A 26008-nucleotide genomic window follows, 5' to 3' on the forward strand; every position below is an offset into this window, starting at 1 on the left:
AATATCTGATGTCCATCTGTTTTTAAAATGTCTTTTACATCACGAAATGTCAAAATAAGTTAAGAAGTACAATAATGTGTTATACCACTGTTGACAAAGCACTAACCAGAAGAAAAGGACTAATTTTCATGTCAAAGAACAACAGTGCTATGGTAGAAATATCTGGGACACAAAAATTTCTTCCTCTGATATAGTGAGTGACGGGGAGAGTTTTCCAGTGTATTCGGTAGTGTCGTCAGAGAGACTCGGATCTCCGACGTTATCACCAAGATCAAGATCGGGTAAAGCATTAGCATGTTATTGGAATCTGAAACATTCTTTTAGTAATTCAGTCTATTTTTTTTAATGTTCACACCCATGTTTTTACAGGGAGCTCAGATGGTATCCATGCTGTTAGAGATGCTTCCTCAAAATCAAGTCTTAAAATGATCTCTTCCCCCTCTATCATGGAAGAAAGTGAAGAAAAAGAGATTGATATAAATGTGCTCTACCAGTCAGCTGTGGATGATGAACAATCACCTGCTGTTTCTTCAGGGATTGTGGATGAGTCTTATGATACAGCAAAGCTCCTACCAGAAACAGCACTAACAGACATTTCATTGTTAAAGATACTATCTGAAGAACGCTTAACACAAATGGCAGAGCTGTCTTCTACAGAGCAGCACAAATCTCCCAAACTATCACCAAAAACATCACTTGTCTCAGGTAATATTCTTTATGACGCAAGGCTGATTTGATGCCTGTTTTTGATTTTTAGTCTCTCTCTTCCTATGTGCCAGAGTAAACATGTTTAGATTTACATTTATTTTGGTGCTTTGAAGTCCAAGCTTAACCAGCAGAACATTTAGCAGCACAGACTCTGTCTCACTCACTTTCTCAGCATCTCATCCAGTCACCCCCAGGGACAGCTCCAGCTCAGTCAGTGTTCACTCTACAGCCATAGAGATAACAGATGATCTCTGTGAACCACCAGCGATAGGACAGAAAACACTAACACCCAAAGAATCGTCAGAAATGATTATTCCAACAATGACTGACAGTGCCTTAAGACAGCAATTTGAAAAACAACAATCAGTTTCTTCTGAGGTTTTAATTCAAGAGCAGAGTGTGAGAATAGATTCAGCTTTGTCATCAGAGAGACTTGGATCGCCAAGATTATCTTCAAAGACATCATCTAGAACAGGTTAAACATTAGCGTTTTACTGAAACAGTAAAAATTATTGAACGGGGTCCACACATATTTTAATGCGAACACTTTTGTTCTTTTAGGGAGCTCAGAAAATGTCCACATAGTTACAGGTACTTCCTCAAAATCAAGTCTTGGAAGGACCTCCTCTTTTTCCTCAGTGGAAAAATGTGGCACTGATAAAGAGGTTATTTGGCTCCACCAATCAACCCAAAGGGATGAAGAACAACCCGTTGTTTCATCAGGGATTTTGGATGTCTCAGGTGATCAAATGACACAGCTATCTGAATCAGAACCAAAGGATGTTCCACTGTATAAAACATCACATGAGGAGCACTCAACTCAAATGGCAGAGCTGGTTTGTATGGCGAAGTACAAATCTCCCGTGTTGTCTCCAAAAACATCACTGTTCTCAGGTAATATTCTTTATTAAGCAAGGCTGTTTTGATTCTTCTTATTATTTTTGAATCCTTTTAATATTTGCTGAGCTGACAAAATGATTATATGTATAAATGGCTAGAGGCTCTATGTTCACTTTACAGAGGAAGCAAGACAAGAACAAGATATTCAAATGGAGACTATCATGACTTCAAGTCCAAGCTTATCCAGTGGATCAGTTAGCAGCATAGAATCTGTCTCACTCACTTGCATAACATCTCATCCAGTCACCCCCAGGGACAGCTCCAGCTTGGTCAATATTCACTCTACAGCTATAGAGACAACCGATGATATCTATGAACCACCATTGATAGGACAGAAAACACTAACACCCAAAGAATCGTCAGAAATGATTATTCCAACAATGACTGACAGTGCCTTGAGAGAACCATCTGAAACACAAGTAGTTTTGTCCTCTGAGGTTTTCATTCTAGAGGAGAGTGTGAGAATAGATTCAGCAGTGTCATCAGAGAGACTCGGATCACCAAGATTATCTTCAAAGACATCATCTAGAACAGGTTAAACATTAGCGTTTTACTGAAACATTCAAAGTTCTTTTAGCAAGGTGGCACACATTTTAACATTTACACTTTTGTTCTTTTAGGGAGCTCAGAAAATGTCCATGTAGTTAGAGATACTTCCTCAAAGTCAGGTCTTGAAAGGACCTCTTCCTCTTCTACCATGGAAAAGTCTGAAGAAACAAACATTGATACAGAGGTGATTGTAAGACATGCAAAACAAGAACAAGAAGATAGTCAAATGGAAACTGCCCTGTCTTCAGTTCCAGGCTTGACCAGCAGAACATTAAGCAGCACAGACTCTGTCTCACTCACTTTCTCAGCATCTCATCCAGTCACCCCCAGGGACAGCTCCAGCTCAGTCAGTGTTCACTCCACAGCCATAGAGATAACAGATGATCTCTGTGAACCACCAGCGATAGGACAGAAAACACTAACACCCAAAGAATCATCAGAAATGATAAATCCAACAATGACTGACAGTGCCTTAAGACAGCAATTTGAAACACAACAATCAGTTTCTTCTGAGATTTTAATTCAAGAGGAGAGTGTGAGAATAGATTCAGCTTTGTCATCAGAGAGACTTGGATCGCCAAGATTATCTTCAAAGACATCATCTAGAACAGGTTAAATATTAGCGTTTTGCTGAAATGGTAAAAATTATTGTACGGGGTCCACACATATTTTAACGCGAACACTTTTGTTCTTTTAGGGAGCTCAGAAAATGTCCACATAGTTACAGGTACTTCCTCAAAATCAAGTCTTGGAAGGACCTCCTCTTTTTCCTCAGTGGAAAAGTGTGAAGAAACAGAGGTGGTTGGGCTCCAGTCAATCCAAAGGGATGAAGAACAACCTGTTGTTTCATCAGGGAACATTTCATCATTCAAGACACCACTTGAAGGAGAGAGAATCCAAATGGAGGTGTTATTTTCTATGGAGGGACACAAATCTCCCACATTATTTCCAGAAACATCACTTGTCTTAGGTAATATACTTTCTTATGCCAGGCTGATTTGATGTCTTCTGTTTTTCAATTTTTTTCAAGTACCAGAGTGTGAAAATGTATTTACTTATATACTTTTGGACAATTCATATTTACCTTACAGAAGAAGCAAGACAAGAGCAGGAAGATATTCAAATGAAGAGAACCTTGTCTTCAAGTTTGAGCTTATCCAGAACTTCATTTGGTGCCCCTGTGGACAACACAGTATCTGAGACAGTCACTGATGTAATGACCCATCCACACACCATTGAGGACAGTTCCAGCATTGTCAGTGCTACCCCTACACTCTACACCACAACCCCTCAATCGGTAGATGATCTCAATGAACCATCTTTAACAGTAGGGGAGACACTCACTGTAAAAGGTTCTGAACAGCTGAAGAGTGACAGTACTGTGAGAGAGCTTTCTGAAGTGGAGCAAAAGGTTTCTTCCTCTGGGATTTTTATACAGGAGAGTGTGGGAATGGATTCACCTGTCTCAGCAGAGAGACTTAAATCTCCAACATTGTCACCAAAATCATCCCTTATGACAGGTAGGACATTTGCACAGTTTTCAAGATTAAAAAATCCCTGTACTGATTATAGATTTTATATGAACATTTTTGCTCTTTTAGTAGATTCACAGAAGGACCTGACAGAGGATATGAATGAGGAAAGGGATAAGTCTTCAGTATCAGGTCTAGAAAAGTCTTCCTCTTTTCCTCTTTTTCTAGAGGAAAGTTTTGAAAAAACAGACATTGATGTGAAGATCATCTACCAATCAGACTTGGAAGACAAGCCATGCAAGTCACCACTGGCTTCAGAGGCACTGGATGCTCTCTCAGCCAGTAGTATCAATGTTCAGTACTCAAGAAGTGATGCAGATGTAAAGTCACCATTTACTTCAGAAGACATGTCCTTGACACAGACGGAAATAGATATGTCATCAAATCTGGGTATTGAGCCTGGAGTTTCTGCTTCCTCAGAGTTAGCACCTGGGGATGTTTCTTTACCACCATGTGCTGTAAGGAAAGTATCCTCTTTAAAATTATCTGTCAAGAATACAACAGATGAGATCGATGAGAGCAGACTTTCTGAAACAGATGAAGAAAAAGAGCTCTGTGCTAAGACATCGAGTGAGGAGAGTAATCTTGGAGTCAGAACAACCTCGCCACTGCCGAAACGCGGATTTCGCAGATTATCCCCAGCATCCTCACTTGTTTTGAGTAAGTGAGTGCTTCCTCAGAACTGTCGTTGCGATTTAAATGGTGCTAATACTAGAATGTTATTTAACAGGCTTTGCTGTTTTGTCCTTAGGTTTCCCTCCTTCTGAAACGCAGAACTTCAGTGGTGCAGAACAAGGAGCTCCTATGGTTGTGGGTACTACACTGGCAAGATGTAGATCATACACTAATCACAATGTTATTGTACCTGCTGATCTGCCATCACGTCTGGTCACAACTCATTCTTCATCCAATGTGGTGACTTCGGGCGATTATTCTCACCTTCCTCCTATTGACAAGAGAATGTCGCCACCATCATGTCTTTCAAGAGCTTCAAATGATAGCATTGTTATAAGAAAAACATCTGAAATGGAATTACAGAAAAAGTCCTCAGAGACACTCCGATCTCCTAAATTATCTCCTCAGTCATCACTTATCTCAGGTAATGTACTAGCAGAGGCACATATGAATGATCATTTCTGAGTTTCCAGGTGAAGTGGAACAAAATCAACACTAATTACTCTTATATATGAACCTTAAGACCAGACCATAAGACAGTAAGCTTACTTTACAGATTGTTACCACGTACTCGCTTAGGTGGCAAAATGTTTGTGTAACTAGCATTGCTGAGAAAATAATGAAAAACATCTGCAGAGTCTTACATTCCCTTTTACATGAGTCCATTTACATTTTAATGAATCACAAGACTGATTTTTAAAAATATTTATTGACCTCTTTTCCTATTTGGTGTCAGGAATTCTAGAGGACCAGGGCAAACAAAGGCCACTGCCAGTGCTTTTGACTTCTGATGGGTTGGTTGGTCAAAGTGGACCTTCTCACAGTGGTGTTCACCCTGTCACAACCATATCTGTACCAACTAACTTCAGAGTTCCTGTTCCACCTCCAAAGGCTGATCGACAAGGTATCTAATTTGTGACACAAGGACTGTATATTATCATGACTTACAGAATCTAATTTATTTTAATTGCTCAGTTACAGTAAAGATCTATGTCAATACTGGCTTGGGCAAGCAAGAAGAAGGGACAATGGGAAACTATAAATTGGCAGTCCAACAAACTCTTAAATCAGATTATGTCATAGGTATTTGTTCTCCAATTTAAGATAATCCAGAACAGGGCATGGCTCCACAAAGAGGCTCTGATGAGGATGGACCTGGAGATCCAGCTTCTAGTCCGCTGTGGGAGAGCTTACTAAATCGCACATGGACATTATACCATCTGGAGCACTACAGAGATCCAGGAACATTGTCCACTAGTGTCTTGTCCCAGCCACCGTTTCAAAATGGAGCTGAAATCAGAACCTTTGGGCCAGGGAATGTCTTGGTGGCGCCTACACCATCTTTTGACTCAGGGTCTCCGTCTCATTTGAGGTATTTGTCTGCACACCGAGGCCCTGTCCATGGACAGCTTTATCCTGCTAGCCATTTTACCCCTGGGCAGAGGCCTCCTCCACTTGGTCCAAATCATTTAGTTATCCGACCACCCCAAGAAATTAAGGATACATCCATGAAAACCGACTACTTTTTTGTGGTTGATACCAATGAGATTACTCATGATGGTCAAGATACCAACATGATGGGAACCAATCAAGTCACACTAAGCAAAGTTAGTGAAGGGGGAATGTCAAGCATTGCATGTCAAACTTGCCAAAACTTTAACTCTTCTGCTATACCTGCTACTACTCTGTCCAATTCAACAAGTGAAAATCATTTACGTTTACCACAAATCAATCATCACAGCGGCCAGTTTGTTCCCTCTCTAACCAGTGAGCGTGTGACCGACACATTTAACACAAACGGGGATAGCAAAAACTCCTCTAACGACCATTAGCCACTTACACATGAAATGACCTGGAACAATGACACAACAATCGCTTGTATTCCAGTTATACTGTCAATAAAACAGCATGGTTGTCAAAGGCAAAGGCTTTCTCTGTTCAAATTATTGTCCATAGGCCACAAACCTTAACTGAGGATATAGGAATCTACAGGATTCTCTGAAATAAATTAGTTATATCCATCTTTGTATCTGTATAAACAGACAAATTTGATAACATTTTAAAAGGGAAAAAAACAATGAAAAATTAGGCCATTTTCAGACAATGAATCGATAGGAAGATATAAAGACTATTTACTGATAATGGTTGTAGTTTCTTTTTAACAGCAATTCAACAGAAAACAGACAATGTTTGTTTTTCATTTTTTATTAGGATCAGATGCAATTTATTAGAAATGATAGATCAGTATTAGGAGGGTCCATATACACAAAGTTTGTTACACAAATAATTTTGAAGTACACACAAGAGCACACCTCCATAAATATCTGTACATAGTTTTCGGGGACAGGTTATGTGTGTGAAAAATACACACACATAGAGTGGTTTATTCACCACCTCAAGTACCCCAAGTTTGTTTAATAAACAACAACCTCATAAGCTCCCATTTTGGACTGAGGAAAGAAAACATGTTGAATACATTTTTTTTACATTCCTGTCTAAAATTCTTGGGTTACACTCCCATATACACACATACACGTACATACACACAAACACACAGACACAGACACACACACACCCTGAAATAATTGTTTTACTGACTAAGTAACGGATGAGGATATGACAGTCTAGTTCATTAAAACACACCATATCATATCTGTCGATTATATGAGAAAAAACATGAATCAGAAACATCTAAAATCACTGCTGGTCACGCAATTAGGGATTAAAAGCAGCATTCAAGGGAAAACAAACACAGTCCTTTAGTGAATGTAATGTATACATGTGTACAAATAAGTGTTCATTTTTTGTAACAGAAAACATAGAACTAGATGTGTTTCTGTCTCCAATTTCAACAAATTGGTGAGGAATGTGGGGGAAAAAAAACGTACTGACAAATCATCGGTGACTCAGAACACAGTCAGACTGAAACAGACCGGTGTCTTTAACAATACAGTGAGCTCCCATGTTGCATGTGGATACAAAGACAAACTGATTCTCTGATTTAGGGGGTGGGGGTGGGGGGGGCATGTTAATGTAAAAGGCTCTTTTTAGACTTAAAAATATATACATTATTGCTATTTCAATTACAGTACCATGATGTTAATATGTTAAGGTCAGCTTAGCTTAACATTTTTGATTGGTTTCATTTTTTTATGCCTAAAATGGGTATTTTTTGGTGTAACTGACCCATTGCTACATTAAAACATTTAAAAAGTGGAAATGAACTCGCATTGTTCCTTGTTCATTGTTTCACTGATAAAGTGCAGTTGACAGAAGTAACTTTTTGTTTGCAGTAATCCATGCTGACTTCAGAACCCTGATTAGTGCACTTAGTAACTTATTGTCATAAACAAAACATCTGTGGAATGAGACTGAGACACCCAGCCATGGATTGTGTTTTGCTTTATGCACATTTGTGTTTTTGTTTTGTTTTGTTTTTTTGTTCGTTTTGACAACTGCAGCTCACCTTATCACTTTTAGCTAAAATTGAGATTGAGGGTTTAAAGTTAAGGATCACTTTTTAATGGAATGCTGATCAGTAAATGTCAGGTAACTGGGAATAATTCCGATCCCAGTACCCACTGGAGAACAGCCAGTCCTGAGAACCATTGTGAGGATTTGGACCCTGTTGGAACCACCTGGTCAAAGTGGGGAAGGAGAGAGAGCCTGATTAAATACTGCCATAAATAACACACTTACCACACAGGTGTGATGCTTTCATATACTTATATAATGCATTTAATTGCACTATGGACCTCTCTTATGATTGTTTCAGTGGCCTTCAATAATTAAACAATGGCAGGTCTATACAGACATCAGCATAATAAGAGAATCCACCCTTTTAACGTCTATACAACTTTTCATTATGAATATGAAGCATTTGTAAATCATTTGACTGATATCATTACATATATATATGTATATATATATATGTAATATATAGAGTACAAACTCACAATTAGACAAGCAGACACTATGAGAGTAAACAGAGCCTAAAATTAATTCCTAGCTCTAAGTCCTACAGAATTTCATACCTACTCTAACCAGTGTGAATCTACAAATTGGGAACAGCTCCACATGCTGGTTCTATCAGTTGTGTTTGTGTAGTGCAAAAGCAAAACACCTGTGGCTTTTTCAAGAGGATGATTGTCTATCAGGTTCAATAGCAATGACTTGACTGGCACTGCCTGTGATATTTACACCAGGAGTAAAGTTTCGACAGCCTGGCAACCACGTCCCTCATGTACAGAGGGAAAGGCTAAGGGATCTCGTTTTACATTGTCTAATTCCACGTGAATTATTGATTGTCTAAAGGGGACTGTTTTCAAATCTGATACAGTTAATTGGCAAGAGGATCTTATTCAAATGAGAGGGCTTTGTTGTAAATAGATATAGTCCCCCACTAAAGTCGTGAAAATGGCATTGAACGTTACAGAGTTCATTTAGTATAGATTTTGCGGTCAAATCACTAGGAGATCTCAAGGGAAAGATGTTTCATGGTTTTGTTTTTTTTTTCAAATTAATTTACTCTTTGAGGCGTGAAGACATCTAACGCACTGTTGTTGTTTTTTTTCTTCTGAGGATATGCTAAACGTCACAGGTCTGACAACAGTGTGCATTCATTATATCAGTGGCATCTTTTAAGAAACTACAGAGGCTTATTGCCACCTATCGGATTCAAACAAACTCTTTGTCCAGTCAACTTGGGCATAGCAAATGAAAACACAGTCCTAGATTCTATATTACTGTATTTGTGACGCAGTTGCAAAGAAATGTGACCATAACGTAAGCATTACATTAGTGAGACAAGCAAAGGCAAAGCAACAAAGTCAAACCTGGGCCCGACGGCAGGGTTTCTGCTCACCACAGGGAAAGCCCAGAGCAAATGGTAATTTAAAGAAAGATGGAAAAAAGAAACAGGTTTAAAACACACAATGCATGAACCATGAACCAAACCAGAAAGACAATGAGCATTATGGTGCCAGAGAGGACAGCCAAAAGTTGTGTATATTAGCTGTAAACTTAATTTCACTATGTGTCTGTCGAGTAAATGACTGTCGAGTGTTTTAAGGAAATGGGATGGGTCAAGATGAAAGGAGAAGCTGCGGTTTTCCCGTGATGCTCGTATGGTGCTAAATTTCAAAACTCGCAGCCGCAATTAAAACCACAGCAGGAAACGCTACTGAGCTGGACGGTAATTGCAGGAAATTGGTGAAAAAAAGATGTTAGATCATTTGTCAGGCAAAAGCCTCCCAAAGAAAGTTTTATCAAGCATCCAGCTTCTCTGTGTGATCAAGATTTAGTTTAGGAAAGAAAAAAAAATTGTTCCTTAGTACAGAAAATATGTTATGTGGGATAGGTAACGTAAAGGCGAATAAGTAAATAACTGAATGAAGTGTGTGTGCATAAACATGGCTCAAAGCGCAGCGAGCGCAGTAAAGTTTGCATACCTAGTCTTCCACTCCTCGTCTGATTTGAAGCGGCTTTTGCGAGCTGCTCTCTGTTTCTCCTCCAACCTTTTCTTCTCCTCGCTCGCTAGATCTGCGATAAGGGGCGGAAGTGAGAGTTTCAACAACCGTTCACTTTCAATACCGCATCGTTTCCAAAATGAACGCTTTCTTGACGGGCCTCTTCTGTGTCTATAGCTCGTTAAGTAGGAATCTGAAGAGTTCTTATGCAGTAAGTGTATGAGAACGCGTCAATGACAAAATCGGCCTGACAGCACTTTGAAACCGACAGCTTGTGTGTCGCTCTCCTATCAGATAAGGTAACACGTGACTGTGTAGCACATTAGGTCTTGTGATTTCATTTGTGATAGTGCATCACCAATGTAACAGGCTAATCTGAATGTCACAATGCATATATTCCTGTACATTAAAACTGAAAGATATTTGTAAGGATTTCTGGGAAATTCTGAGTGACAGGGCAGAATGTATGACGTTTGAAATCGTATACTCATATATTCTTGTGAGAAAGTTCAATGTTTCTTTTATTACCACAAGGCTAGGCTGGTGGAATTAATCTCGGTACAGATGGAATGACTGTAACAATACAGCCATGACATCATTCACATCATTTTGTGAACAAATATGAAAGTTGAGTAATGTTCTTACCAATTTCTCCATTCTCCATGGCCCGGATGTCAGGTCTCAGTCTGCAGTCTGTCTTTGGGATGACCTCCTCCATCTCTTTGTCAAGCTCATTCAGTTGCATAGCAAAGGTAGTGAAATTGTACATCTAAAAATGACACAACAGAGAGATACATGAAGATGACATCAATTCAAGACTTTCATTCTTATTCAAGCCCAAAATTACTATATACTCATTGAGCCCAGCTTTGGGATGGGTTACATCATCATCTAGCCTGTATTCGGAAGGCTGAATCTGTGGCTATATCATCATCAGTCAATGGCTAACATGTGGTACAGCTCAGGACTGCTGTATGGTGTTCTGACAGATCTGCTTATCAAAAGTTGCAGGTTGTGACAAACCTGGGCAGAGTTGGCTGGTCTGGGTGTGATCTTCCACAGAAGCTGACTGCCTGGAATCACTTCCACAGTGTCACTGTCTGGCTGGGGGGTCTCCTCTGACTCTGCAACTGTGTCCTGGGGGGTGGGGGGGGGGCATATTAGTACAGACAGCTTTAACCCTAATCTCAGATATGCTGGTCAGAAAATCCTATGACCCAGTGAAACAAACAAGCAAACAAACAAACAAACAAACAGGTACTTGTTTGCTGTTCTTTTTCTCTTCTGCAGCCTTTTTGTCATTCTTCTTGTGTGCCTCATAGGTAGCAGGATCTATTGTGTACAAACACTCTGTCCACTTTCCATACAGGACACAAAGTTTCTTTTTGCTGTGTGAGAAACATTAACAGTTCGTTTAAAAAAAATCTCAGTACTGGGATCCATGGGAACCAATGACATCTTTCTGATCAGTAGCACTGAGTGACATACAATTATTGAGCAGTTACCTCTTGTCCAGAATGTAGCCTTCAACCTTATGCAATTCTTTACCAAACAGCCCGCAAGGTTTAAAATTTAGGCAGCATCTCTCCCCAGTTCTGAGGGTAAAACATGAAAATGAAACATAAATTCTTCTTTCTCTCCTTATTTAAACACTGAAATAATTATAGTTTTGTAAACTATACAAAACAGAGATTAATCGCCTCTGGTGAATTAACAGTGACAGGGTCTAGGGACCAACTAGAGGGCCAAGCAACAGATAAGCTGTATACAACAGGAGTCAGTAACAAGCTTAGACCAGGATCACTGAATGATCAAAAAATGTGACATTAATGACAAATATAGCTCAAGATGACAAATATAGAACAACTGACTGTTAATTTAAGTACAGCGAACAGTCTGCAAAGATCAGCATAAATAAATGATCAGCTCACAGCAGCACCCATGAATGATTAGTAAAGAAAAGCCTGACTGACATGCTTGAGATAAAGACCGTAAACAATTAAGAACAGTTCTGTCGCTCAATTATCTGCATTAAAAGAAAGAGTCAAATGTGAAGGACAGCACCAGGTAAAGATCAGTCTATGGTGAAGTCAGCAAAATGAACAGTGTGCTTCCTTACTTGTGGTTGAATACTTCTATGTTTCCATACTGTTCGATCCACAGCTGACCCACAATAATGTTGTGAACGCAACAGGTTGGGTTCGTCCATGTGTATGCCTCATTGTGTCTGGGCAAAGAATGAACATGAAACCGTGTGAGGATGGTAGTTTTAAACAAGATGTCGATTCAGTTCACTGTGTAATGGCAATGCGTTACTTTCAGATGATGAGCATTCAGCGACTGTACTTAATCGAATCTGCATACTTGGGCAACTCAAGCGTAATGACGCCTTTGGGTTCCGCCTCCACACTCTTTCCCCAGAATTTGAGCTTGGGATAGATGGAGCCGTGGAACACAAAGTCCTTCTGCAGGCCCTCAGCATGGAAGGCGCTCACCGGCGGGTGGTGACTCACTTGTTCCGATATCAGTCGGAAGCCGAGATCCTCTCTGGGGACCAAAGGGAGAGGGAGAGCGAAAGAGAGAGCATGAAACAGACAGAAATATGACAGAATGAAAACTGCTGCGGCGACACGCGATGAGACGCTGAGTCTCACCTGACTAGTTCATACGTCTCTCCAAGCAGGGGGTTGAACGGTTTTCCGGTCCTTTCCCACTGTGAGGCGACAGCAGACACAGCGAAGGCTGCTACACACTACAGAGAGCGCTCAGATTAATATTCACCCTGACATCTCCCCATTTACACACAGACAACAGCAAAATACAGCTGCTCACACGCAGCTGAAAATACTCTCAATCCAGAAACATACAGTATGTACCACATTCATGGCTTTGCATGGCACAGCTTCTGAATAATAACTCCTGTTGATAACCACTGAGTCTAACGATCTGCTCGGTGATGGTTTACATTCTTTTTCTGCGTAAAATGACAAGGCACATTTCCGCAACACAGGTGTTTCGGTAACTGTTAAATAACATGAAGAAAAAAAATAAAATGTATGTCTTAATCAAGTACAGGGCAGTAAGCCAACACTTAAATGACCGAAATAATAACCATAGCCCTCTATTGGCCTGGTTACCTTCATTCTCTCAATGGAGTCTGTAGAGCCATTGGCCTGGTGAATAAGGTACGTGTGCTCCATGTACTCTGTGAGTCTCTGTAGAAAGCTCAGGGGCTCATTAAAGATCACAGGCATAGTGATTTTAGATAACTCCTGAAAGACAGGGAGAGAGAGAGAGAGAGAGAGAGAGAGAGAGAGAGAGAAGGAGTGTAAGGGGTGAAAAGTAAAGAGAAAGTGAGAAAAAAAGGGGGGAAAAAAAAGAGAGGTCAGAAGCCATCCTTTGGTGTGGAGGAAATGGATAGGTAGTCAGTCACACTGTAATTATTAAATGGCTGAACGTACAGTGTGTGTAATGCACTCTCTCAAGCAGCACACCACTGTAATTCTAGTGTCACCCAAAAACACAAAATGGAGCCTGTGGCTGAAAAACCATCAATTATTTTGATCAGTCAGCAGCCATTAAAGGCTGTTACAACTCTGCAAATCTTAGGGAGCTAAATTAGTAATCCACATTCATTTCACAGTATTTCAACATTTCATCACAACATTTCAACATTTTATTATGGCCTCTAAAATACACCATTTTTTACACTCTTGGAGATACAGTTAAAGCTTTTGAGGGCAACCAAAATCCTACTTTTGTCCACAAATAGTCCTGCTTTTTCTTAAAGGACAGAGAAGAGCAGAAGAGATATGTGTCTATTTCTGTTTACTCCAATGTGACAAAGAGACAAAAGCCAACAGGACTTTGGTCCTGGAATTTTGTACTCATGGTTGAAGATTTCAAAACACAAAGAAGAGAGCAGAGGAGAGCACAGAAACAGAACAGAGGAAATCTCACCATGCCAATACACTTTTTTAAGATACTCCATATACTGAAGTCATTTCTGGAAAACATAGGCGCCGGCAAACTTGTTCTAGGGGAGGAAAAATAACACATTCCCCACCACACACACACACACACACACACACACACACACACACACACACACACACACACACACAGACACACGAATGTCCCACGAATGGTTAGTACATAGAAGTAACAACTACTAACAGCACTTGACAATGCATCACACAACTAAGTGTAAGAATGCCTTGGTTGAATTCTATTGACAGACTGACTGCAGTCGTAGGGATCACTTCCATATAGTCCTAGGATGTCTAGACTAGCGTCTGACATGTAACGGATGCTTTATATCTTATTCAAACAAACAAGGTCTAATGGAATATCAGTTTCAGGCACGCAGCTTAGGGAGTCAGCCCTCATTGGATAAAGGTTAATCAGTCAGGTTTTTTTATTTAGCTAGCTAGATAGGAAAATAAATAACATATAACATGCATTAAAAAAAAAACACATTGAGAAACAAATATGTTTAAGAACCACAATGGGGCCATTTAGACTCTTTTAATGAACTCTTTAAACAACCTGGATCTTTTTTCTTTGTTGTTGTTGTTGCTCTGACTTCAGCCAACAGAGCTGTTGTCTTACAGTGGTTTTGATGAAGTCTGAAACAGAATCCAAACTCTAGCAAAGTTCATTTCTGTGGATGTGGGACCAACAAACCGCATTAACAGACTCAGACCTGCATCCTCAAATATAACACAATGTCCTGCCCATATTCTTCCCATCATAAAAAGACATAGCTACATAAATTGCTTACATGAACAAATATCAACTGCTAAAGTATATCATATCAGAAAACCTGTGTGAAGTAGGAAAAAAAACATTAAAATTTATAAGAGAGACGGCGACCATATAGCCAAGTGTTGCTTTACACAACTGGCCATCTTGGTTAACAGTGCCAAATGCCATTTAAAGGGGAAGCCATATGAAATTTCACCTGTGCATTTTGGGTTAGACTTAAAACCCCAAAAAAATCACCTCAGATTACAGTCCTGTGAACAACTTTTATAACAGAATTAAAACTGAACGAGGTAAAAATGAACCTGGCTGGCGTGAAAACGAGCTTACACGGTGGAAGGCAAAAACACAGGGACATATTATAAAGCCTTCATCACTGGACACCGAGTCCATCAGTCAGTCGGTACACAGTGCCTTCAAGTTCAAATTACGACGTTACACCAAGCTCCTCTCATCAATCTTTAACCATTTCATTATAAGCGTCTCCTTTACCTGCTGCCTTCTGAATTATTCAGTCTCGAGATATGAGAAAAAACAACCACGCATGTAAAACGCCACAGACAAACACTACCTTTTTAAACATGTGATATGACACCAGGAGATGCCAAAGCACCGTTTATTCTATCACGAAAGTGTTGAGTGCAGCCGTGACAAATTTACCCTCATAAATGAACACGCGTCTATTATGTGTTCAGTCAGCAGAACACCCAAACACTGTGTCGAAAGTTCTGTTAAATTGCAGGAAGATACAGAGAGGTATCCTTTCTTTCCTTTTCCTTTCCTTGACAGCGATTCTCTTCCTTAAACTTGCAAAGCAACTTGTGAGAAGTCAAGATGAGTGTGGCCACGCTGTATGAACCCGTGTATTCTAACACGATTAGCAAAATTTACCTGTGTTTCCGCAAACCATTGGGTCTGGAGATCCCCTCTTCCTCTTCCTCCTCGTCACCACGGCGATCCTCCTGGGACATCCCCGCTGGGTGACTGCGGACGCTACAGAAGAGTTCGGAGGTGTCTTCTGCCTCTTCCTCAAAGGACTGACTTGCAACTGTTTCAAATCCACTCAGAGAATGCTCTGAGTCGGACTCTATGAAGGGAAACAGAGACGAGCTTCAGGAGGGAGAACGTGTGTGTTGTCATCGACAGCCAGCTACCTGTGGAAATCTGACCAGGGGATCGGATTGCTTTTAAAGAGCCCCGGTACCAGCAAGCCAATCCGGCTCCATCACCGTGTATTCAACTGAATCAACGATCGGACCAATCCGGAATCATTGGAATAATCAGATGTAATGCCTCTTACTTACATTATTGTCCAACAAAATCACTCAGACAACACAGATAAGCAGAGCCATCCCATTGTTCCACAGTAAACTTAAAAGGTACACAGATAGGAAAGCCATAGATTGCATTTTTTAAACGCAAGACTAATCAAAAACATTATCCTGATTACTGGCCCTATCACAAGTAGATACTGACATTAATCACAAGACCAAAGGCCAGTGAGGACAGTCTTCTTTACAATGGCTCATGTGAGGAATGCATCCATTGATCAAGTTAAACAAGTTAAATTCAAGAAAGCCACAGAATGTGTGAGACTCCACAGTCTTCTGTAAAATCTGGATTCAGTTGACTCTGAGGCACTATTAACTCATACATTTAAATCTGTTTTTGTTTTAAACAGAGATAAACCTGGTTATGCAAGAGGTTTCACTGTTAATGTGGACTCTCCATTAAATACTCTCAAGTTTTCCCGACGTACTTTTTTTTCCAAGATAGGTTGTAGAGCCTCAACTCAAAGTATTCTCTCTTTTTCCAACTGTCACCTAACAATTTGCGCTTGGTAACAAATCATCTAAGTGCATTTTAAATTTAACCAAATTCTGTAATGACTGACATATAAGATAAGTGTATTTTAAGTGTGTTCTCTGACTGGTTCTCTGAACCAGCTGACCCACTGACCAGATACTGCGTCGTAGAATTCATCCTCACTGAGTGCACTGCGTGGAGATGACCCCTTAACGACAGACTGCTCCAACTCGTGATGCTCTGTTGCCAAGGTCTGCAGAGCCTCTGACAAGATCTTATTCTTCTCTACCTCCTGCTCCAGTTTTAGGCTCCGTGCCTGACATGCACCCACACACACACACACACACACACACACACACACACACACACACACAGATACAGATACAGATACAGATACAGAAAAACACAAACCCCATACCACATGGTTAATATGCTGCATATGTAATGTTTTTGAATAAACAACATTACCAGATCTGGATTCAAATCTGAGTGTTGGTTTTTCTGTTCACTGCAGAATGATCCTCTGAATATCTCAGTAATGTGACTACACCAGGCAGGAAAATGGTTAACCTTCGATTAACCTTCAATGTTAATATTCAATATGTTTCATCATGTAACTCACAGCTTTAATGCCTCTAACTATATCTTCATATTTTTAACCATCTTACTCAGTTCAGAAGCACCTGCATATACAGTATAATACAGCTCACAATGAGGACTGATGTCCAGTGAGTGTTGGTAAGGGGCAGCCCCTCCTCTGCTCCCAGGTTTGTTGATATCTACTCATCAGTAAGTGATGTGACGTGACATACCCCCTCCTGTTTGGAGAAGAGCCCAAGGCACTGACGCAGGGAGGAACAGGTCTCACTAGATGCCTCACACACCTCTCTGACCTTCTGCAGTACCCCAGCTGGCAGTGCTGAACAGACGGACAAGACCACAGCCACATTCAGTACAGCACGATACAATGTGAACCCAAGACTAATCATGACTAATCATAGCTCTGAACAAAGGGAAGACTTCCAACACAGTCTTCTCGGTTCAAATCCAGAGCATAGTGGTGATTTATAAGGATTTATGTATGAGAGAGTAAAGCTATTACAAAACAATTCGTTTATTACTACTAATGCTAACAAAACAATTGACTTGCTCTGTCAATGCTCAATGTCAGAACCCACTGATTAGCTGAACAAGGTGTGCCAGTGTTGGGCCAGAGCAAAAACTCTGGTCAGTAAGTCAGTTTGCGTTGAGCTGACAAGGGCCAGACTAGACGAAAACAACCACTGTTTGTTCAGTGAAAGAGATTGAAGTCCTACCTTCTGCTAGTCCATTCTCCTTCACCATGGACAGCAGAGTCAAGATGTCTGCCTCCAACTTTTGATGACTGGCCTCTGCCCGCTGCCAAATAGATAGAAGACCAGAGAGAGAGAGAGAGTGAGAGAGAGAGAGAGAAACAAATTGAGGGAAAAATAGGGAAAACAAATCACTGCAATCTCAGATCATACTAGCCCAATGTTTTTTTTTTTTTTTTATCTTTTCTTGGGAACCAACAGCCTTACAAAATGTGACAACCGATCCTCAGGCTCCTAATTGGTTGAACAGGCCGTGCTATTTATGGGCTAGAAAACATATGAGAAAAAACACCCCACCTCCCACCCATCCCCCCCAAAAAAAACAGCGGTCTCCCAGAAAACAGACAAAGCTAACATTCCTCACCTGCAGAGACTTGGTCAGCTCACCCAGTGACACTGCCTCCTCCTCCTCCTCTTCCTCTACACTAGCCTGATCCTGAGAGCAGTAGTGTGTGCTGAAGGCAGCGTGCTCCTCCAAAGCATCCAGCCACCTCTGGAGAGAAACACACATGCTAAATGTCAGGCATTAGGTGTTGAGCACGTACGCATTACCATGATGATTGAGAGAATATGACCTGCGGTGTCGATCCTGGGCTCCTTATAGAGCTCTCACATGGGACCAATCATCACTACTAATGAGAGATATGGGTTCGCGCGTGTGCGCGCGCTATCGGACAAGAGCGTCTGTATCCGAGTGCGAGACGACTGTTTGTGTGTGTCTGTGTGTGCGTTTAGGAGAGAGGGAGAGAGAAAGAGGGAGAGTCAGAGAGAGAGAGAGAGATAGAGAGAAAGAAAGAAAGTGCACACAACATTTTGTGGATTAATAAGATGTCTGCTCTTTCCCTTTGACTTTTCTCAAAGAGAAGCAGTTCTGTTTAAGAGCAGCCTGGCATTTCTATAATCATTTAGAATGGAAAAAAAAAAAAAAAAAAAAAGCAGTCTCACTTTTCTCGTGGCCTCTGGCTCATTCTTGGGTGACACTTTGAAATGATGGACACTGTCATCAAAGCACTTGAGTGTGAAATAGCAGTTATCTCGCGGTTTAAGCTTAAAAAGAAACAAAAGAGCAAGTGAGCAAAACATTATATCACACTGATCACACAGAAAGGAAGAAATTTGATGAACATGTTATGTTACATTTCCCTAATATCTTATCTACGTCACGTTAACAGCCTTATAAAACTTGACCTTGACGTACCACGCAGTGGGCCTGAGTAAGGGATTTGCATCCTTGTCTACGGGTGTTGGCTGCAGCATCAGACCTTCGGAGAGATTGGAAAAAGGGAGAATCATACACTGTTCTGATGACTACACAACAGGTTGCACAGAGACAGAACAAAATGTTAAGCTTTAATTAGTTTTTGTTTACAGCTGAGAAGAGAAGAGAAGAGAAGAGAAGAGAAGAGAAGAGAAGAGAAGAGAAGAGAAGAGAAGAGAAGACCTACTGCTTGGGGTACCAAGACAGGACACCATCTTGGAGGACAACCCAGTAAGAGCGCCATCCAAAGAACCTGGAGCTCTGACAGATAGACAAAGAAAGAAAAAGACAGAGAGGAAGAGATGTTGTTGGTTAATTCCTAAAACACTTTCAGACATACGCTACATGGCAGGAGTGCCGATTATTCTCTACTGTCTGTTGCTCTCCTGCTGTGAAATGTTACATTTGATGTCTGATAATGTACCTTCCAAAGTGGACCCTCAAACGTCTTAACGTGGTGTGTCATACCCTGTGGAAAATAACATGTTATCGAGAGATTTTAGTTGACAATATTTTCCTCCAATTCCATGTGATCTTTTGTGAGTTTTATCTCTGAGAGTATTTTGAGGTCAAATAATAACACAATGCTATGCATCCTTCTCTGTCATACATGAAGCATCCACTTTAACAATAATAGGGGGATAAGAGTCAGTAACAACTGAATAATACTTCTGGAAGCGTGTGTATGGAAACACAGACATTACTGTTTCCCTTATTACATGATAGTACATTTTAAAAACCCAGTGTTTATACACAAATGTCTCGTTACACAGTATCACAAGTTTCAACATAATTAAGCCGCTGAGGCCACCATCTAGCATGGATCAGCTTTTGAGATGGTCGCCCATCTGAAAAACACGCAGACGCTTACTTTCATCGCGTTGCCTTGGAGGACCTGTCTCATCTCCGTATCATTAGCCAGGTCAAACGCCGTCTGATCTGTGTGTGTGGGAAGCGCACACATACACTGGAGTAAAGTCTCTCAGATGTCATCGCACCCTACCGCAGTAATATCGTCCTAATGCAAATTTTGTTGAATGTGCTCGATGACAATCACGAAGGCAAATAAAGAGAGAGGAAAATAAAAGAGCGGGAAAGCGCCGTCCTGTGCCTTATTTACCATTTTTGTTCTTGATGTTGGGATTGGCTCCGTTCTGCAGGAGTTTCAGGGCACATTGTTTTTGACCTCTGTAGGCAGCGCAGTGCAGCGGTGTGTTTCCCAACAGATCCGTGCAGTTAATATCTGGGGGCTTTTTCTGGTTCAGCTAACAAAACAGAGTGATATCAGCTCAAGAGATTTGTACTAAACCAAACAGTAATATCACAAAGTGTGTATGGAATTTTTCTATGGCAGATTAAAAGCCTGGAAGATTAGTGCTGAACAAAGGCAAGAACACGATTGTGAAACATTATCCAGAATAATTATAATTAGATTAGACAAAGTCCTTTTGCCTATTCTATAAAAAATAAAGAAAACAGTGTAAAATATAACTCCTTATGTCACCCTAAATACTGGCATTTGAGATTCACAAAGCATGTTTTTTTCTTTAATGATTTACCCTATTTCTCAGCACTCTAAAAAACTCATCCTCCTAACGTTCTGCAATATTCCAACGAATTAAAATAATGCAATTAAGTGTACTAAAACAGCAAAGGAGAGTAATGAATGTTTTGAATGAACAGAGGGAAAGTTAAAGATTAGCGCTCAACTAACAAGAGAGTAACACACACCGCTTAAAGAATATTTCCAACCTGAGTGGAATGCAAGGTCTGGAAAGTGGTTTAGTGGCTTGCATCAGATTTACATTAGGCTTAAATTAGCTACACGGCAAACACATTCCCTGACCAACAGGGATCAGTCAATATCCTTCCAGTTCAAATACAGATCTCCTAAACCAAGAGCAACTGTTACTAAACTGTCCCGGGTCATTTGCCACAAGTCTCAGTAAGATGAGGTTTTAAGGAGTCTCTTCCTTGGAATATTCCAGAATCTCACCAGTTTAGTTAGGGTATTAACAGCCCCCTCTCGAGCTGCCTCCAGGAGTTGTTCTTCCAGTTTCCTTGCCTCTGTCCTCTCGGCGGCTGACAGAGAGAAACAAGGACAAGGATGCATTTCAGCGTGAAACCTAGTACAATTTTCAACGCACATTGTTATTCATGACAGCCCTTTCTTATCTGAGTATCTGAATTCCAGTGTGGGGATGCGTTGTGTTTCTAGGTATATAAGTGTATACAAATCTGTGTATTACCACCAATGACAGTGGCAAAAAGGTAAGTACTGAATAGTTGAATAGTGAATGGTAAGTTTTGACATGACAGACATCGACAGTCTAAAACGAGAGAAGAGAGAAAGAGATTGTGTGTCTGTGGAGATGAGATTTATGTTTAAAGTTGAGTTTGTGTACTGAAGTCTCACCCTCCAGCATGCTTTTGATTTCCTCGCTCTGAGTGACGTCTTTAGGAATCTGCGCTGTGCCATTAATGATAGTGGAACAGGCACCGTACTGGAGAAGTAACATAACCACCTCCTGAAGAGAGGAAAATGAGGAGAGGCTGTGGAAATGTGTAATGGACACGGTGCTGACTGAAACCGCCTTACGTTTGAGAGAATATGAGGAAGGGTCAGATCAGACGTGTTGAGTTTTTTACCTTTCTGCCTGTGAAGGCTGCTTTATGGAGAGGTGTGTCCCCAACATTATTTGACAAATTTACTTCAGCCCCTGCCTGCAAAAGACCTTTATTAAAAGCCACTGGAAACTTGACAGTATAGAACAGCAATGCTTGCAGTTTAAAATGGTTTTAAAAAGACAGTGAAATTTCACATTTATTTCAAGCTTTATTCAAGCTAACTAAAAAGAAAGAAAGAAAGAAAGAAAGAAAGAAAGAAAGAAAGAGAAAGAAAGAAAGAAAGAAAGAAAGAAAAAGAAAGAAAGAGAAAGAAAGAGAAAGAAAGAAAGAAAGAAAGAAAGAAAGAAAGAAAGAAAGAAAGAAAGAAAGAAAGAAAGAAAGAAAGAAAAAGACTGCCATCAGCCGCATGTCTGTAAATGTTATGAGTTTTCCGTACAATATTTACCTTAAGCAATTCCTCCACCACATCTTTGTGTCCAAAGTAACAGGCCAGGTGGAGAGGCGTCCATCCGAGATTTGACTTTGTTTTACCTGAGGTCATTAAAGATTCTGTATTAGTTATGACAGTATACGCTGACTACTGCTGTGATACGCAGAGTCTTCTTCAAGAGTGAGGTTTCACCTGAATAAATATTCTAAAAAAAAAAAAAAATCATTGTAAAACTTTGGAGTTGTTAATTAAAAACAATAAAATATTAACTGACTGCCTCAAACACTGAATAAATATTAGCAACATTGAAGTTACATTTTGTGGGGCTTAGCTGAATATTCTCTGTAATAACGGAATGCTCCCAGTATTGAGATAACGGTGTAGACATATGCATATGCTCACACACTGCTTGTATAACGGTATGCTCACGTATACATCTTAAACATATGCATATCTTCACACACTCTTTGCATAACGGCATGCCTATGTGTACATTTTAAACAGTTGTATCATATATGGAAATCTCACCAGAATGTACATTTTTCTATCTTGCGCATTATTCCATGTAAGACCCACTCTCAGATATGGGTTAAAGGGACTTGCTACCTATGGCAGACAAGGTCAAATGCCTTGTGGAGCACGGGTATATCTTTGCACGAGAAATGGTTTTCTTTAGTCAGTAAGATCGTGACTCAGTCTGAGTAACATCGTCTGCACAGTGTGCAGGAGAGTCTCCTCTCCTCTTCTCTCCTCTCTGCTCCTGTTTCAGCTGTGTCATCTTTGAACTCCAATAAAGAAGACTACTACTGAAAACCATCTCTGTGCCTGTTTACTGTTTTTAACATTAAAACGTTGACGCCCAACAATTTGATTAAAATGTTTGATTTAGTCACTTCATTCTTGTTATTATCCGTTGCTTTCTGATTTTGGAGCCATGCTAAATTTTGCGGCGTACCTTTGCAGTTGATGTCAAAATGAGCTTCCTCTTTTATTTTACACATCAGCAACCTCTGGATACCCTGCAGGTTCCCATTCCTGGCATCATGGAGGAAATGTTCCTCTGGATCCAGCTCCTCCATCATCCTATGGAGTAAAAGAGAGACAGAGAATGTGAGTAGCCCACAACCTTTCTGCTACGCTATCTGCTGGACAGAGACAAGGAAGAGTTGAAAGACAAGGCAGGGTTAAGACTGACTGTAATTTATATTCATTCTCATGAACTGATTAGGAGTTACCTGAGAACAACCACTATCTCCAGCCTTAAAAAAAAGAGCTGTACTAGCCTACGTACATCTATGTTATGAGGTACCACTGACTGCATGATTATGAAAATGAAGAATGGTTGGCACTCTCTTGTGGTGCCTTTTTCTTAGTTCAAGTCAAGGTCATAACACAAGTAAATACATTTTCTAATGAGATTTAAGTCTATGGTCCCTCCTGGACGTGTTCACGGTGATGTTCAAATGCTGCAAGATACCTTTCTACTTTGTTGGCTGGCTTTGATTTACTGAGCTTCACAGCTGTCTAACACCAGTTTATATCAGTAAATTCAAAGAATTCAGGTGGAAGCACTGTCGGCATTCTTGAGAGTAAATGATACAGCACTTTTAACCTTAAAACAGAAAAGGTTTGCTCCAAGGGAGGAAATACATCATTTCTACTTCTCCAAACGATACTATCACAATGCTTGCATACAGGACTGTTCTGACTTGTGTCTTGTGACCTTAAAAAAGAAAAAAAAAAAGGAAATACAAATGCCGCTGAGCAAATTCACATGAACCAAACCTCCTGCACATGATACATTTTCAACACTCTTCAAATGTTTATCATGATGTGCCACATTAACTGTAACTATTAATAGAATGCGAGATTAAGCAGCAGGGACCTACTAGTTTGTTTGTCTACCAGGAACATTTTATTACTGTTCCTTCCTTGAAATGAGAAAGACAAGACACAAAACAATAGACAAATATCCAAAACAAAACATTTCACTGAAGTAAAAAAAAAAAAAAGGACAAACAGTATTTTGTTAGGTGCGGATCTGTGAATGGGTGAAGAAGTTCATACCAGTCAGTCCTATTAGGCCTTTCTTTTTAGAGAGGAAAACCAGAGGAGAGTAACAAGTTTGAAATGAGTGATTCTCTTCTGGGACTGTTGTTTTTCAACATGTTCATAAAAAAAAAAAAATCCTCCAAGTCCTGAGTTATCAGACAGGCCAGGCAAGCTTTTTACAGACACGGCTGTTTCAGACATTACTTGTGACTGTATGAAGACTCATGTTTTTAAGCACATTTTAAGCACAGAAATAAGGCTTCTTTGTACGGAGGACCAGAATGAAATGGATGGATGTCTGGTAGGTAACTTTGTGGCCTTCCACCATAAAGAGTTCCATTTCAAGCCTGTCAAACATTACTGACCATAACTGGTTATACAACGTTCACACATTGTTACTCCCATTACCTACAGAATGACTTAGATGGCAGTGCCCTAAGATCTGGTATTTCGATACTATTACTGTTGGCAGGCACTGTGAGAAGTGTGAAAGACCCAGAACTATCTGTGGTGCTTTAATGTGTGTCATGACTGGACTGTCAGGTCAGGCCATGTGAAGGACGGATCTGACACAGCAAATATTCTGAAAGGGACATTGCAAAAAAACTCTGTCATTCAAACCATAAAAAAAACATCCCGCACCTCAAAACACAGAAAAGAAAAAGAAGAAAGAACGCTCTGTCATCGGGATTTTTTCATTAGTGTTGCACGTTTTCAAACATTATTTAACATGTGGATAGAAGCGTCAGTTACAATTAAAGAAAGCAAGGGCTTTGGTAAACGTATGGTGCTAAGAGACAGGCAGGGGAGGATCTGACATCTCTGATGTTAAACCAGTCTCTGATCTTCTTTTGTCATTATTACACAGTTCTGAATATTCTGTAAAGACAACACCTCTAAATCTGATCCAGCGATGCACAGCCATGTGACTGACTCTAAATGAACATTTGAACTAATGAGCATTAAAAGCTCACACCCTATGTCACTATGTTACGCTGCAACTAATTTGTCCCAACTTGTCCTGCCCTTCCCCGTCTTGTGACATCTCTGACCTAACAAGCATGAACATGATAAGGAAATAGAAAATACTGTAACAAATGTTACTGTGCAAAACGGTTTTCATGTAATTCAGTTATGAACAGTTTTCACATTTCTAAGAATAGGATCTTTCACGTTCACTTCGTTTTCTGTACAAGCTGCTTTGTATCACTGAACATTAGCATTCTGTTCTATGTATCTATGTGCAAACTGAGACAAGTCCTGGAGCTCTCCACATTCCATGAAACACAGAGCCTCTGTCATATGGGCCATTCCATGTCAAATCAGTAACGAGAAAAGAGAATGTCAAACAAATCATTTGAGAGATTCCTAAATGTCCTGAAATTGTCAAAACCTGAAATAATGCCTGTTTGAGCTGGACATTCCAGAGATGCAATAGAGTGAAATTTAACTGAATAAATAAACATTACTAGATGTCTGTTAAAGAGCCAAAGTCAAGCATGAAACAGCCAGTACTTACAGTGACAGCTTCTAAACCAGTAATCGAAATCGAAGATCACTTGACTCAAATAAAGCGATAAAAATTGGTGAACGCACCTTAAGACGCACATGTCTGGCTACAGATTCTAAGTAGCCACTATTCCAAGTTTAAAATATGATTTGCCAGGTGTATTGTCCAAAATACGAGTAGCTTTCACTCTTGCAAGGATTTTACTACCGTCTACAAACGGGAATGTAGACCGTTTAAACGTTGTCACAAATTATGTCATTGGTTCATTCCATGACTGAAAATATAGAAAGAGGGTTGCTTGCTAAAGTAAATGCTGGTTAAAAATGACAGCAAAATATTGCACATGCACAGGTGCACTTACGTTACCAAAACTTAC

The 26008-nt window shown here is 40.1% G+C and overlaps 1 protein-coding gene across 1 annotated transcript; it reads right to left on the bottom strand.

Moving 5' to 3' along the window:
* Positions 1–7445: 7445 nt before the first annotated feature.
* osbpl1a (oxysterol binding protein-like 1A) lies at positions 7446–19942 on the bottom strand. The gene is made up of 21 exons (XM_030791305.1): positions 19884–19942; positions 19437–19481; positions 19200–19273; positions 18953–19016; positions 18700–18801; positions 18119–18247; positions 17719–17800; positions 17215–17321; positions 16556–16718; positions 15488–15683; positions 13793–13868; positions 12970–13104; positions 12487–12584; positions 12197–12379; positions 11952–12059; positions 11338–11427; positions 11084–11220; positions 10856–10962; positions 10478–10601; positions 9815–9905; positions 7446–8002 (listed from the first exon to the last, which is right to left on the bottom strand). Exons 1-21 carry the CDS (start codon positions 19914–19916, stop codon positions 7900–7902), a joined length of 2247 nt encoding a protein of 748 aa, XP_030647165.1. The 5' UTR covers positions 19917–19942; the 3' UTR covers positions 7446–7899.
* Positions 19943–26008: the final 6066 nt, after the last annotated feature.

This window comes from Chanos chanos, chromosome 14 (genome assembly GCF_902362185.1).
Source record: "Chanos chanos chromosome 14, fChaCha1.1, whole genome shotgun sequence".
In the NCBI taxonomy this organism is placed as follows: Eukaryota; Metazoa; Chordata; class Actinopteri; order Gonorynchiformes; family Chanidae; genus Chanos; species Chanos chanos.

Bases quoted from the DNA above. Each gene is read 5' to 3' on its own strand.
- osbpl1a (XM_030791305.1), bottom strand. From the start codon at position 19,916: ATGAGACAGGTCCTCCAAGGCAACGCGATGAAA. The intron at 13,105-13,792 runs GTGAGATTTCCT...CCTGTCTTTCAG, and splicing joins TAAAAAAGTGTATTGGCATG to GAGTTATCTAAAATCACTAT. The intron at 12,060-12,196 runs GTATGCAGATTC...TTCTTTGCCCAG, and splicing joins ATTACGCTTGAGTTGCCCAA to ACACAATGAGGCATACACAT.